Raw genomic sequence first — 14492 nt, forward strand, 5'->3', positions numbered from 1 at the left:
CATTCTCAGTGATGTCACTGGTCTCTAGCGAATAGATTTGCTACATTCTCAGTGATGTCACTGGTCTCTAGCGAATAGATTGGCTGCATTCTCAGTGATGTCACAAGTATAGAATATAGAGCTGCATTACTTACTGTTTCTTGTTTGATGATTGATTGGAAGCAGTGGAAGGTTCCACGATAAAGGGGCTTCGTTACACTCTGCACCTGGAGACGCACCTACGAGAAAATATAAAAAGTGTCATTAGATGTCTTTTATTGGCCCACTGCACTATTGGCACAGAAATCTCTTAAATTCTCAGGATTTATTCTGCTGTCACCACAAAACACAGAGAATGATAACAACATTACTAACAAACGTTTTGTGATTATAAATATATACAAGACAAACCAGAAAAATCAGATTAACAAAAGATTTTTTTTTGCTATGGCAAATTGTTTATTCATCAAAACTACAAATCAGAATTGTAAAAAAAAAAAAAAAATCATAAAAATTCCAATGACTGCTACACATCACAGCCTACACCAATATTACAAAACAGATCAATTCAGATCTAGACATTTGGTTTGGATGAGTAAGTCATTTTAAAACGCATTCACTGTTTTAATGCACCCAGGGAGACAAAGTAACCTTGCATATTCCTGTGCCTTGAAAAAGGACATTACAGGCCCAGACAGGTAAGCATTGCTTTGTTTACATTTAGCTGTCTGCTGTCTTTTTGGTTCAATACCCTCGGGTCCAGGAGCCATAAACCTTGTAGTTAATTTGGTGATGTACTGCATTCATATAATCACTAGAGAGACAGAACACAAACTGCTAGACAAAGGCATTGCCCATGCAAACGTTTGATAATCCAATGCCATCCCAGCCTGCCATTTGTAAAGTGCAGACAGGCTGAATTTGAGCAAAGCAATGTTTGTCTGTAATGAAAACAACCAAAGTGGAGATAAGAAATGGCAAAAAGTTTTATTTGCAAAGTTTTATTGTGCCCAGGTATATCAAAAGAGTTAACGCATAATAAAAACACAAATATTCTTTAAAGAAGAATACAAGGTAAACACAAAAAACACACTTAATACTTATTGTAGATTAATAGATGAGCAGGGGAGGGGTTTATGTAAAAGCTGGGGGTGGGGCTACATCATGGTGGTAATGTTCAGTAGAGGTCTGAAGAGTAGGTGGGAGATGGAGCAATGGCAAGCAGACTACGGGTTCAGGATATTGCTGCAGCCCTACAGCACAGCAGGGGGGGCATTGGAAACTGAGACCCCCCCCAAAGGCCAATGGCCATGTGAGCTCTGCTGATTCTGCTGAGTCTATGACCTTCTAAAGGCCGGTGGCCATGTGAGCTACACTGTGACCCTCCAAAGGTCAATGGCCAAGTGTGCAACACTGTGACCCTCAAAAGCCTGATGGGCACATGAGTCACACTGTGACGCCCCTAAATGCCAATGACTATATCATGAGCACTGTAGCTCTCCAAAGCCCAATGGCCATGTGAGCCACACTGTGACCTACTAAAGGGTTGATGTCTACATGACATACACTATGACCATCCAAAGGCCAATGGCCAAGTGAACTACACTATGATCCTCCAAAGGCCAAGGGCCATGTGAGCCACACTGACCCTCAAAAGCCTGATGGGTACATGAGCTACATTGTGACCCCTACTCAAAGGCCAATGGTTATTTAACATACACTGTTAATCTCTAAAGGCAGATGGCCATGTGAGCTACACTGTGACCCTCAAAAGCCTGATGGGATTATGGGGGTTACAGTGTAGATACATTGAGATTCATTCTGACCCCCCAAAGGCCAATGACTATATCATGTACATTGTAACCCTCCAAAGCCCAATGGCCATGTGAGCTACACTGTGACCCCGAGGGATGATGGCTATGTATTGTACACTGTGACCTTCCAAAGGCCAATGGCTATGTGAGATGTGATATTGTAACTTCTCAAAAGTCAATGGCCATGGGAGCTACACTGTGACCTCCCCATAGGCCGATAACCATGTGAGCTACACTGTGACATACCAAAAGGTTGATGTCTATGTGATGTACACTATGATCCTCCAAAGGCCAATGGCCAAGTGAACTACACTATAATCCTCCAAAGGCCAAGGGCCATGTCAGCTACACTGACCCTCAAAAGCCTGATGGGTACATGAACTACATTGTGACCCCTCCTCAAAGGCCAATGGTTTTTTAACATACACTGTTAATCTCTAAAGGCAGATGGCCATGTAAGCTACACTGTGACCCTCAAAAGCCTGATGGGATTATGAAGGTTACAGTGTAGATACATTGGAGTTCATTGTGACCCCCCAAAGGCCAATGACTATATCATGTACCTTGTACCTTGTAACCCTCCAAAGCCCAATGGCCATGTGAGCTTCACTGTGACCCCAAGGGATGATGGCTATATATTGTACACTGTGACCCTCCAAAGGCCAACGGCCATGTGAGATATATTGTAACTTCTCAAAAGTCAATGGCCATGGGAGCTACACTGTGACCTCCCCATAGGCCGATAACCATGTGAGCTACACTGTGACATACCAATAGGTTGATGTCTACGTGATGTACACTATGATCCTCCAAAGGCCTATGGCTAAGTGAACTACACGGTGACGGTGGCCAAATGAGCAACCAAGTCACTCTCATAAGCCTGATGGGCACATGAGCTACATTGTGACCCCCCCAAAGGCCAATGACTATATCATGTACATTGTAACCCTCCAAAGCCCAATGGCCATGTGAGCTACACTGTGACCCCAAGGGATGATGGCTATATATTGTACACTGTGACCCTCCAAAGGCCAATGGCCGGGTGAGATATATTGTAACTTCTCAAAAGTCAATGGCCATGGAAGCTACACTGTGACCTCCAAAAGGTTGATGTCTACATGATGTACACTATGGTCCTCCAAAGGCCAATGGCTAAGTGAACTACACGGTGACGGTGGCCAAATGAGCAACCAAGTCACTCTCATAAGCCTGATGGGCACATGAGCTACATTGTGACCCCCCCCCCCCCCAAAGGGAAATGGCTATGGCCTCACTTCCTCAACGGGTGATGCTTGTCAAACAGGCCAGGAGGTGAGAAAAAATGATCACAATGGAGACACAATATTTAAAACTTGACCAAGGTCCTAGGACAGGGGAGGGAACAGGGTTAAAAAGGTTGTGTGTTGGAGTTCAGTATGAAATAATGATTTTACTAGTTGCCTGGAGCGATCCTTTAGCACAATTCTATGTACAGTCACATAAAGGGATCCACACTATAAAGTTACGTGGTCTGCCTTGCCTTGGTTGTTGAAGAACTACATATTCCAGCTCATTCAGAAGTCAGATGTCCGGATTGTTCTAATACAAGCGTCACTGCAGCAATTAGAGGTTGTGAAATACAGGCGGAAGTTTATGACAGCGGACAGAATATTATGACTGAGCTGACACAAGCCACACATGCAGACATTGTGATGGGAAGCATGCAGAGTCATAGCTGCACAGCATCAGCCAATCAGTGGCCGGGCGTCCGGAGCTCCAACCAACGGAAATTTCTTGTGGAAACATTAGAAAATTGTGAAATGTTTTGTTTTATCTTCCTCAAACAACTGTAGAATAACATTCCGAAGAACAATGTTTTGTGTCCCGGCTTGGCATTGTTCTGCTTCCTATTGGGCAGGCAGCACATTTTGTTCTGATCAGTTGGGAAAGTTATGCGTGTTGTTTTAGGTGACCAGCACATTCAATTTATTTTCCCAGCACGTAAATGAGCAAGAACTCAAAGCATTGCTGTAGCTGCGGTCACTGTGGACCTCTCCATCCTTAAAACATGTAATATAAGTCCATCTGCACAAATCTCTCCTAGTCCTGTAAATGTGTTCCTGCCAAAAAAAAAATCAACCTACTGCAGCTTTCTGTAATCAAGTGGCAACAATGCTGCACTCCTGAATTCAGAGCTGTGTTTTCGCTCCTATGTATTCTGTTCCTTCTTGCACAATGAAATGAGATGCTGCAGGTGGCATTGGCATCAGCATTGGCACTGCTGACTCACAAGCCTGGTTACACCTACCGTTGCCCAATGTTTTCTTGGTTCCAATTGAATGATAAGATCACTTTGAACTGAATGTGTATTATTTCAGCTGATCATGTGAAAACCCCAACACTCCTACATAACCTTGCATCATGGAAAAAAACTCCTTGGTGTAGATGATAATCAGCTGAGAAGTTGGCATGGTGTCTATGACTTTTCTTTACTTATTAAAGAGTTGGTAAACCTCCAGCTACTTAGTGAAGCTCATCATCTGATTGTGAGCACAAATTTGGAGTAAGAATGCCAAATAAATGTCATTTCAATTAAAAGAGGATCAGCATTCTTTTAAAGTGACTACTCTCATTGCCGATTCAACTTTTCAACTATTGAATCAACTTCTGTACATCTTGGAGACCAATTTATGTCTCTGCCTCCTCCAATGAGTCTGTAAAAATGATATCTCAAAGCTAAACCATTGAATTTTGCATTTTGAAAGACAAAATTATTGGGTTTGTACTGACAATGCTGATGGATGTATCCATGCCGGGTTGTTCTTCACCTTGCTTATATCGGGGCACTAGAATAATAGCTTCAATGGTGCTGTTCTTAAAGACAACATGGCTTGGGGTAAAAGCTGGGCAGCAAGGTAGCTCAGTGGTTAGCACTCTTGCCTTTCCAGCGCTGGGTCCCAGGTTCAAATCTCGGACAGGACATTGTCTGCATGGAGTTTGCAGGCTTTCCTTGTTTTTGTGTGGGTTTTCTTCCAGGTACTCCAGTTTCCTTCCACAATCCAAAAAAACATGCAGTTGAGTTGGCTTCCCCCAAAAATAGACCCTAGACTGTATTAATGACATATGGCTATGGTAGGGACATTAGATTGTGAGCTCCTTTAAGGGACAACTAGTGACATGACTATGGACTTTGTACAGCACGGCACAATATGTTGGCGCTTTTTAAATACTGTGTAATACTTGGAGAGAATTTGGTGAACCTCAGGTAGTTTGTGCCATTCTAGTTCCCTCTAAAAAGGTTTTTGCAACCCAAGTCTTGGTGGGAGATAATTAGGCAGACTGCGTTCTGTCTGGCAAAGTCCAAGGACAAGCACTGAAGGACCTTCCTTGGCATTTTATTTCACATCATCAAATAATAATATGCTTCTTACCAGAGACACAACACATTCCTTGCAAGAGATAAGATGGGAAGATGGATCTTTGTGCACTGACCTTCAGCCTCGGAAGAACTCAGACTGCCAGAACTGTTAAAAATTGGTGACCAAAAGATTTTGGGGGTATCAGACCTTCTGTTCCAGTGCAGAAACTTTAAAGTAGTATGAAACCTCCACAATAAAAGTTATCTCCTAATACAATTTGTTAGATGCAAAATGCCTACCTTGTTCTATTTTCTAAAGGTTTATTTGCCTTTTGGATATGTTTCTGGCACTGCCTACCTTACTCAGAGATCCTATTAATATCTAGTTGGGGAGCACAGACACACATTATCTTGTAGGGACTGCATGTCCTATAAATGTTAGCACTCATGCATGGCACTGCGCATGTATCTATTGTACTGCACATGTATCTATTGTACTGTACATGTATCTATTGTACTGCGCATGTATCTATTGTACTGCGCATGTATTTATTAAACTGCGCATGTATCTATTGTACTGCACATGTATCTATTATACTGCGCATGTATCTATTGTACTGCACATGTATTTATTATACTGCGCATGTATCTATTGTACTGCACATGTATCTATTGTACTGCGCATGTATCTATTGTACTGCACATGTATCAGTAGCACTTCCGAAATTTGCTGGTGGAGAAGACTTTTTTTATTTGTCTGATAATGCATTCCAGTGTAGTGCCAATTGAAAAATCAAAAAAGAAGTATGTATGGCTAGAAGATATTATATTTAGTTTTTAGGGTTTAATAATGCCCCGATGAAGGGAGCCTTTTGTAAACCTGTGCAATGTGCTGGATACATAGGATCCTATTTATTAAAGCTTTTTATGACTGGTGAAGAAAGACTTTTGACTTATGGAAGAACTTGGGTGATTCCACAAACTTGGAATGGAATTCCTAAAAATAGATTTGCTATCAGGTGGCAATTAGTTGCTGGATTCTCCCATGGAAGTCCATCTTCTCTAGTCTTGGAGAGTTTTAATAAATCAGACCCATTGCGTTTATTTTGGACTGTCAGCCATACATTGGTGGCATCTTTTTCTGCTTGGAAAACTCAAGCAATGGCAGCTCCAAGGGGTTTCCTGGTGTGCAAGAGCACCTGACCCCCCTTCTTCATTCACACTGGAAGAGGAAGAACTACATTCATATGGCAAGGATTGAAAAGGCACCATTTAGGACTTCCAAAGATTCCTGCAAGTGCAAGGCAGACACAGAGACAAATACCATGAACACAGTGCATTTCCCTGCATTGAAGTTGTCTTTTTAGCATCGTATTACCATGGAACAGCAAAACATTAAGCCTGCAGTAAATACATCAAGCAAGCCAAGCATGCAGGAAAAAAAATGACGTATGGATACAAAAACACGACACAATGGAAGGCTGCAAAATAAAGATGGCTGGAACTGATGGTGATATATACGCTATACAATACAGAAATACAATCAGAGCCAAGTTCAGTGATATATTACAGTGAACACATCGATTAATTGACTGTGTGCTAGATAAAGATCATTTAAGAATTAATCAGTTGCAGAGAAAGAATTCACCTGGGCAATACTTACTGGCCGCAAACTGTGTGGGAAGAGGCTTATCCCTCATCTACAACAAAGTAACACTTTTAAGACTCCCCCTGGCTTGGAGAGCAGAGGAAAATAAAAGCAACAGTGCAATATAACACAATACATAAAAATGGTTTACGAGCGTAGACAGTTAGCATAACGGAAGCCATATTAGACATAAAGTGAACCTGTCACCTTGCTGTATATATATTTACATGAAAGCAAATGCTCCAGCATTTACCTATAGCCTCTTGATAAAATAATTTCTTGTGATTAGTCCACTGATGTATAAAGTTGCAATAAAACTTTATAAAGTATGATAAGGCCGGGTGCACACTGTATGCAACATACATCAGAGTGCACATTGTTGCAGTGCCATGGGGCATGCATTGAAATGCACCACGGCACATGATAACCCATTACCTTGCATTGTGGTGCAGTGTGTCAGCCCTGTGAATACACCGCAACACTGTGAACCCAACCCAACAAATGCAGGAGCAAAATGCGTTTTATTTGGTGACAGGTTCACTTTAACGCAAGACCTTCCAGCAGTCTGACTGCCGCCTTCTGTGCCCAGCTGCACTGTGGAGGAAATCCTAGCAAGCTTTGGAAGCACAGGGCCACTTCATCAAGAAGCAGAGAGCTTCATAGCATTCTAATACTTCCTCTACAATCAGCCCTTGGAAGGATTGTATTCCTATTGCTCTTTATACCATTCTGCAGATCACATGATACCATCATTCATTATAATAAAATATAACAATAAATTATCCACAAAGTCCTCCACACAGACTCTCTGCTCTCTCCTTCACCCTCAGTCAATATAATGAAGGACATTACACAATCTCTGAAATCAGAGCACTTCCCACACAATGCTTATTTCTATCCCAAGCTAATACCCCGGATTGTCAGCAGATCAACTTCAATGGGAATCGGGTCAAAGAAAATCTGCTGTTAACAAATACACAGACAGTCATTGACCGCCTACGTAAAATGTTTTTTTGTCTTGCTGTCAAAGCAATCCAATATCTGGAGAGAGCTCCAAACAGGAATTCATGCTGCACCTGTGCCCATGCTATAGACTTTTAATACATATTCTTAATAGGCAGTAAAATAAATTAAAAAAATATCACTGATATCTCTAGATCTTGTATTATGCATTAATTCATCAGGGGACTGCTGTGTGTTTACATCAGGGATGAACTGTGTGCTTGCATCAGGGACCTCCGGTTGGAGATCTAATGCATGTTTACATCAGGAAGGAGCTGCATGCTTATATCAGGGAGTAGCCACATGTTTACATCAGGGAGAAGCTGCATGTTTACATCAGGGAGCACTGCATGTTTACATCAGGGAGCACTGCATGTTTACATTAGAGAGCAGCTACATGTTTAAATCAGGGAGCACTGCATGTTTACATTAGGGAGCAGCTGCATGTTTACATTAGGGAGCAGCTGCATGTTTAAATCACATGTTTACATTAGGGAGCAGCCGCATGTTTACATTAGGGAGCACTGCATGTTTACATTAGGGAGCAGCTGCATGTTTACATCAGAGAGTAGCCGTATGTTTACATTAGGGAGCAGCCACATGTTTACATCAGGGAGCAGCTGCATGTTTACATCAGGGAGCACTGCATGTTTACATCATGAAGAAGCTGCATGTACATCAGGGACAGGCACTTTCACATTGGGTTTACATCAGGACGGATATTTACATCTGGTAGCTACTATGTGTTTACATCAGGACACTGCTGTGTGTTTACACCAAGGACCCACTGCATGTTTACGCCAGTTGCCCACTGCGTGTTTACATCAGGGACCCAATGGGTACTCACATTAGCGAAATGTTGTGTATTTACATTAGGGATCTAATTTGTGTTTATCATCAGGGAGCCACTGCCTGTTTACATCAGTGTCCTGCTACATGTTTACACGAGGGAGCAGTTGCATGTTCAACTCCAGAGAGCTGCTTGCTGTTTGCAACAGGGCCCTTCTGCATGTTTATAATAAAGTGGCGACTATGTGTTTACATCAACGACCACTCTGTGTTTACATTGGGCGCACCCTTTTGTTTACATCAGGGAGCTGTTTTATGTTAACATCAGCGTCATACGGCGTGTTTACATCAAGGGCTCACTGTATGTTTACTTTATTGAGCCATTGCCAGTTTCCATAAAGGATTCCGCTGTGCGTTTACATCAGGATCCTGCGGCATGTTTACAGGTAGCAATAATGTGTTTACATCCCACTTCATTTTTATGTCAGTTGCCCACTGTTTGTTTACAGCAAGGGACCCGCTGCCTGTTTACATTAGTGGGGTAGCAGGTTGCCTTTATTCCACTTTCCATAGTAAATATGTAAAAAAAGACTCTTGTGAAATTTGAAGATTTATTTCTGCACATCTCTCCACCTTTAGCTACAGAGGTGAATGTTGGATATTTTAGCGCATACCTTTCTGTGAGCATTATATTGATTTTTCATACATCTTTAAAGTGTTTTCATGCATTTTTTGCTGCATTGTTTCACTAATGATATGTCAAGTAAAGATGATTGATATTGAAGAAGCTGGATTTCATGCAATTAGATGTTATATGTTGCGCTGCCATTGAAGTCATTTTGGCCAATGAACAAAAAATCAGCTTCTCATTGTGAACCATCACCAAGGTTTGATCAGGGCTTACTGCATATTTAGAATATATTCATATTTCAATGTGTAAAGTCTGGGCACAGGCTCACTTTAAGGGGCAGCTGGTAAATTTATTAACACAACTTTTTACTTTTTACTATCTTTGTGGGGCAAGTTGTGTTCATTTTGGGAAAATCTTCAAACAGGCCAGAATTAAAAAAACAGTAATATGAATTTTTCATTACTGTTTTCAAAGTAACACAAATTGACTGGAGTAAGGCCCACGTCACACTAACAACCCTCAGACTGTATTCTGAGGAGTACTGGGTTATGGGGGTTCTATCTAGACCTTTATGAGGTGATAACTGGAGCAGGTAACAGCTCTATATTTGTAGGACTCCCCTAAAGAAAGCAGTAAAATATAACAAAATTTGGCACCACTCTACATATGCCCATTTCTGATAATTTGAAAAGGAAAAGCCAACACGCTTCAGGATTCAGCTATCCTCCTTCTTCGTGGTTGAAAGAACAACAAGAGAAGTGTTGTAAACTGCGTTCAGGGCTAAACTCAACTCAAACCCTTAAAAACAACTACTCACCCATCTGATCCCTTAACCCCAGCCAGACCCCTTTATTTTGTTCATTTATTTATCTTTAGCCATGAAGAAGGACTTTTACACCCCTGAAATGTGTTGAAATTTTCTTGGCAAATTCAATAAAAATTAAATAAAAAAAGAATTAATGACCCTTTTTACAAGTGTGTACACAAAGTGTATATTGCTACTATTTTTTAACTTACAATAGGAATCAATAATTTGCAATTTGAAAAAAGGCACATTTCTATGGTTTCGCTTCTTCCCTACCACATTGCCAGGTGAGTGATTTTCATTTTAACTTTACCCCAGTAGTGTGACATGCGCCTTAGATTGGACATTTTTATGCCTGTTGAGCAATAGTGGGGTAAGTAAAGCTTTCCCTTTGTCTTCAAACCTTCACCATTTTATACCATCACGTTGCAGCTGCAACAATGCTGCGTCAAGGCTCTCAAGCCCATGTACAGAACAGGTCCAGTATATAAACCTTTTTCCTTTTTATTCACAATGGAACCATTCTTTGTGATGAATATAAAATTATCATAGAAATAAACCCACCTTTACTGTGTCAAATGGATGTCCAACTAACACACCAGCTGCACCTGTATTAAAAAAACAAACAAAGTGTTAGGTTCAGTATGCAAGCAGGAGAATGCATTTCCTCAGTCCCCCAGTGATCAGACTAGCAATTCACCAAGAGAGAGGCTGCAGCAGAAGATTTTTATGACTGTCATTTCTGCCATGAAAGGTACTGGGTAGGTTAGGCACCAAGCTGGGGGGGGGGTTAAGCTTAGCAAGACGGTTAGGATAGATACCAGGGCAGGAAAGGGGAGTTGGGTCAAGTTAGCCAACTGGAAGAAGTGGAGTTAAGAAACCGAGAACGGGGTCCCGGGTAAGATTTGGCATCACTATGGGATTTCAGCACAGAGGTAGCAAAATCAGATAGAACATCGGCATCTCAGTCCAGTAAGTAGATGGTGACCCCAGGTGTTACATTAATAAAGTGCTGTGAGCTCTGTGAGATACATTATTGCACAAGCATTATACAAAACTAAATAGTTTAAATCCATAATAAAACACTTTATGACCTTTTTAAAAATAAAAAAAATGAAAGTTGGCTCACGGACATTTTCCTTTCACACTTTACTACCCAATAAAATTCTATATCCCGGTCTCACCTCCGTATTATGTCACTTAAAGTGGCGGTGTAATTTCCCTGCTGTTCCCATTGAAGCACGTGGACGTGTAGCCATGAACACGATATGTTTTGTACATCAGCCTAGCAGAGTTCACACGGTTTACCTATGTACAGAGATTAAATCTTATCTCCTTCCCAAGGATTTCTGCTCTTTAAAAGTCCACTGACACCGATTTCATATACTTATTTCCAGCACATGAAATACTTTGCACTGTTGCATTAACAAGTCCTGATCTGTAAATGAAATGTATGGAGTGGAACATAAAACTGAGGAATTTATTTTTTACAAACTTTGCCCGAAAATTTGTGTTTTTACAAAAATATAGCAATCCCTTGTTGCTAGGAATCAGTCACTGCTTTACCTAGAGCTCAGAACAAAGGTCAGATTATAGGGCGCTTGTAATATAATGAATGGCATCTCTAGGTTTATTGCACTAGGAGGATCTGTATGACTTGTCAGTGACATGTTAGGTATTATATACCTGTAACTATTTTCTCCCCATTTAAATCTGTGGTCAAAGCTTCTGGCAGATAAGTTTTCCAAGTTTACACCTTTGGGATGGCTGACACCGTGTCTCTGTGGTCAGGGTCCCAGATTCAAACCCCGGCTAGGACCCAGTTTGCATGGAGATTGCATGAATTTCCTGCATATACATGGGTTTCCCACTGTCATTGAATAATCTAGTCTTGATGTATTCGCACCCCAAATCCCCCCCCCCCCCCCCACACACACACCCCATCTCAAAGTGTGATAAGCATTACAAGTTACCATAAGTAAACTTGACCCAGATGACTGTATAACCTACACAGTGTGGACTGTACAGCCATGATAAGAGAGTCAAATAAATTATACTATCAGGCCCAAGACTGTTCTCCAGCATATGAAATATGGTCAGTGGCACCAGATTGAGTTATTAGGAACTGACATATATCGCTGGTACATATAAAGATATGAAAAAAGCTACAGAGAATACAGCCTATCCACTCACTGGAGACCAGTGACATCACTAAGAATGCAGCCTATCCACTCACTATGACATCACTAAGAATGCAGCCTATCCATTCACTGGAGACCAGTGACATCACTGAGAATGCAGCCTATCCAGTGACATCACTGAGAATGCAGCCTATCCAATCACTAGAGACCAGTGACATCACCGAGAATGTAGCCTATCCAATCACTGGAGACCAGTGACATCACTGAGAATGCAGCCTATCCAATCACTACAGGCCAGTGACATTCCCAAGAAACAACTCCAACATTTTGATTCTGTCTGATATCTACAGCACATATAAAAATCCTTAGGGGCCGATTTATCAAATAAATTTTGACTATTCACTTTGCAAGGAATAATTCACTTAGCTTAGTAAATGCAACAAGAATTAACAAAAGATACCCAATCAGGTACAAGAAAATGTGAAAATGTAAAATAACAGTTTTTTCCTTGGACATGATGGGTTGGTTGTACTCAGCAGAGCTTCATCTCTTTTACTAAGTTAAGTGAAATATTCCTTGCAAGGCGATAATTCATTTTGCTAAGTGAACAGCTTACAAGTTTGCTCACATACAAATACCAATTGTGGGGCTCTGTAAAGGATCCTCAGGGGCCCCAGCAGTGCAATGGGGAAACTCAGCACCACGTTACAGGGTATTTAGGCATTTCATTATATATATATATATATTTTATACCCCACACTGATCTATCACCAGCCTGTAGACGTATGCTATGCTCTCTGCCCATGTTCATACACCTTTTAAGAAAACAGAAATCCAATCTGGCCCAGGAAAGATATACATTGCTGCCAGGAAGAAAAAGGCATTCAGCAGCATTACTCTGCGACCTTAAATACACCCTCAGCTATGCGTGTATAGAATTATCTATATGGCATCCGAAATATGGCTGGGCAGCCGTGATTGGACGATTCGGGGGTGTGAGTTTGACGTAAGCCCCACGCCTCAGGACTCATCAATCGTAAACAAACCGGTGAAACAAGTTCATGAAAATATCAGCAGCCTAATGAGAAGACCTTTATCATGGAAATATCCAAACATTATTCATCAAGAAGCAGCTGTGTATAAAAAAATGTGCTTTTCAAAGACCCCCAAGGCTGAGATGTATTAAAAACTAAATTCCTGAGTGTTTGGATGCCCTGAAACCATTGTTTGAGATTAAATCCCAAAATTTGTAAAGATCCTTCCAGGGAATCTATCATAGCCATTGAACGTCCGGATGAGGCACTCCGGGGTTTTCTTTTATTTCCAAACAATCAGCAGTGTGGAATCAGTGGGGGACAATGTAAATCCCTGACATGGGCCTGGGAGCCTGGATATCACTTTTGACTAAATTCTTAGGCCAACAGTAATTTTGTATTCTTAAATCAAAGATTTCAGCAGAACATAAACTGCAATCCTAAATCTAAATGCTGAAAGTATACAAAAGAAATGTTTGCACTTTGTGCATGGGCCAACCAATAATGGTGCATGGCAATTTATTTAAATGCAATGCCCCGAATATTCCCTTCTGTGCACTGTAATACATTACAAGCCATGTGTGCTGCAGTGCATTGTGGTATTGCTTTGGGTTGCTGGTTAAAACGAGTGGCACGGCATTGTTTGCAGTAACACAATATTTTACAATGCGTTACCACAACACCCTAGCACCGTGGCTGTAAGGTCACGTACACACGCTAGATAGTGGATCACTAGATAACCAAGTGGGGGTGACCATTGTTATATCATATGAAGGGGGACGCAGCGGGGTGACTCCTCCTCCCCACTTATATAGAACTGAACAGCGATGTAACTGGCAATGGTCGAGATAGATCATTTCCAACATCAGAAATGTAGTGTCTATGCAGTTTAATGAATATTCAATGTGGAATATAAGACTGAGATTTCTCTGAGTAAAAATGATCAGGGAATATTGATTATTTTACTGCCTTGTATTGCTGAATATTGAACAGAGCTCAGCAGAAATCTGTTCCAAAGTAATTAGAGCATCTCCGTCACTGGTTCTGTACTGTAGTACAAAGCTATGCGGGCCACAATAACTCTCCTGATCAATCTAAAGGCCAATCAATGGTGGCTCAGTGGTTAGCACTCCGGTCTTTGCAGTACTGGGTCCCAGGTTTGAATCTCAGCAAAGACACATCTGCATGGAGTTTGTAGGTTATCCCTGTGTTTGCATGGGTTTCCTCCAAAAAACATGCCGTTAGGTTATTTGGCTTGACCTTATACTGTATTAAAGACTTATGACTATGGTAGGGACATTAGATTGTGAGC

The 14492-nt window shown here is 41.2% G+C and overlaps 1 protein-coding gene across 2 annotated transcripts in view; it reads right to left on the reverse strand.

The window, feature by feature from the left end:
* Nucleotides 1-14492, reverse strand: part of SLC25A29 (solute carrier family 25 member 29) — a 31576-nt gene that overhangs the window by 7749 nt on the left and 9335 nt on the right. Inside the window, exons 2-4 of one of the 2 annotated variants that reach the window (XM_072428635.1) lie at nucleotides 10570-10613; nucleotides 6794-6830; nucleotides 135-218 (exon numbers count right to left, since the gene is read on the reverse strand). Coding sequence is in view for 1 of the 2 variants with exons in the window: in XM_072428634.1 (XP_072284735.1) it covers nucleotides 135-218; nucleotides 10570-10613 (128 nt within the window). In the remaining variant the exon portion in view is untranslated. The remainder of the gene's footprint in view (nucleotides 1-134; nucleotides 219-6793; nucleotides 6831-10569; nucleotides 10614-14492) is intronic. The other variant, XM_072428634.1, reaches the window with a different exon arrangement.

The sequence above is a fragment of the Pyxicephalus adspersus genome, chromosome 12 (genome assembly GCF_032062135.1).
Source record: "Pyxicephalus adspersus chromosome 12, UCB_Pads_2.0, whole genome shotgun sequence".
NCBI lineage: Eukaryota > Metazoa > Chordata > Amphibia > Anura > Pyxicephalidae > Pyxicephalus > Pyxicephalus adspersus.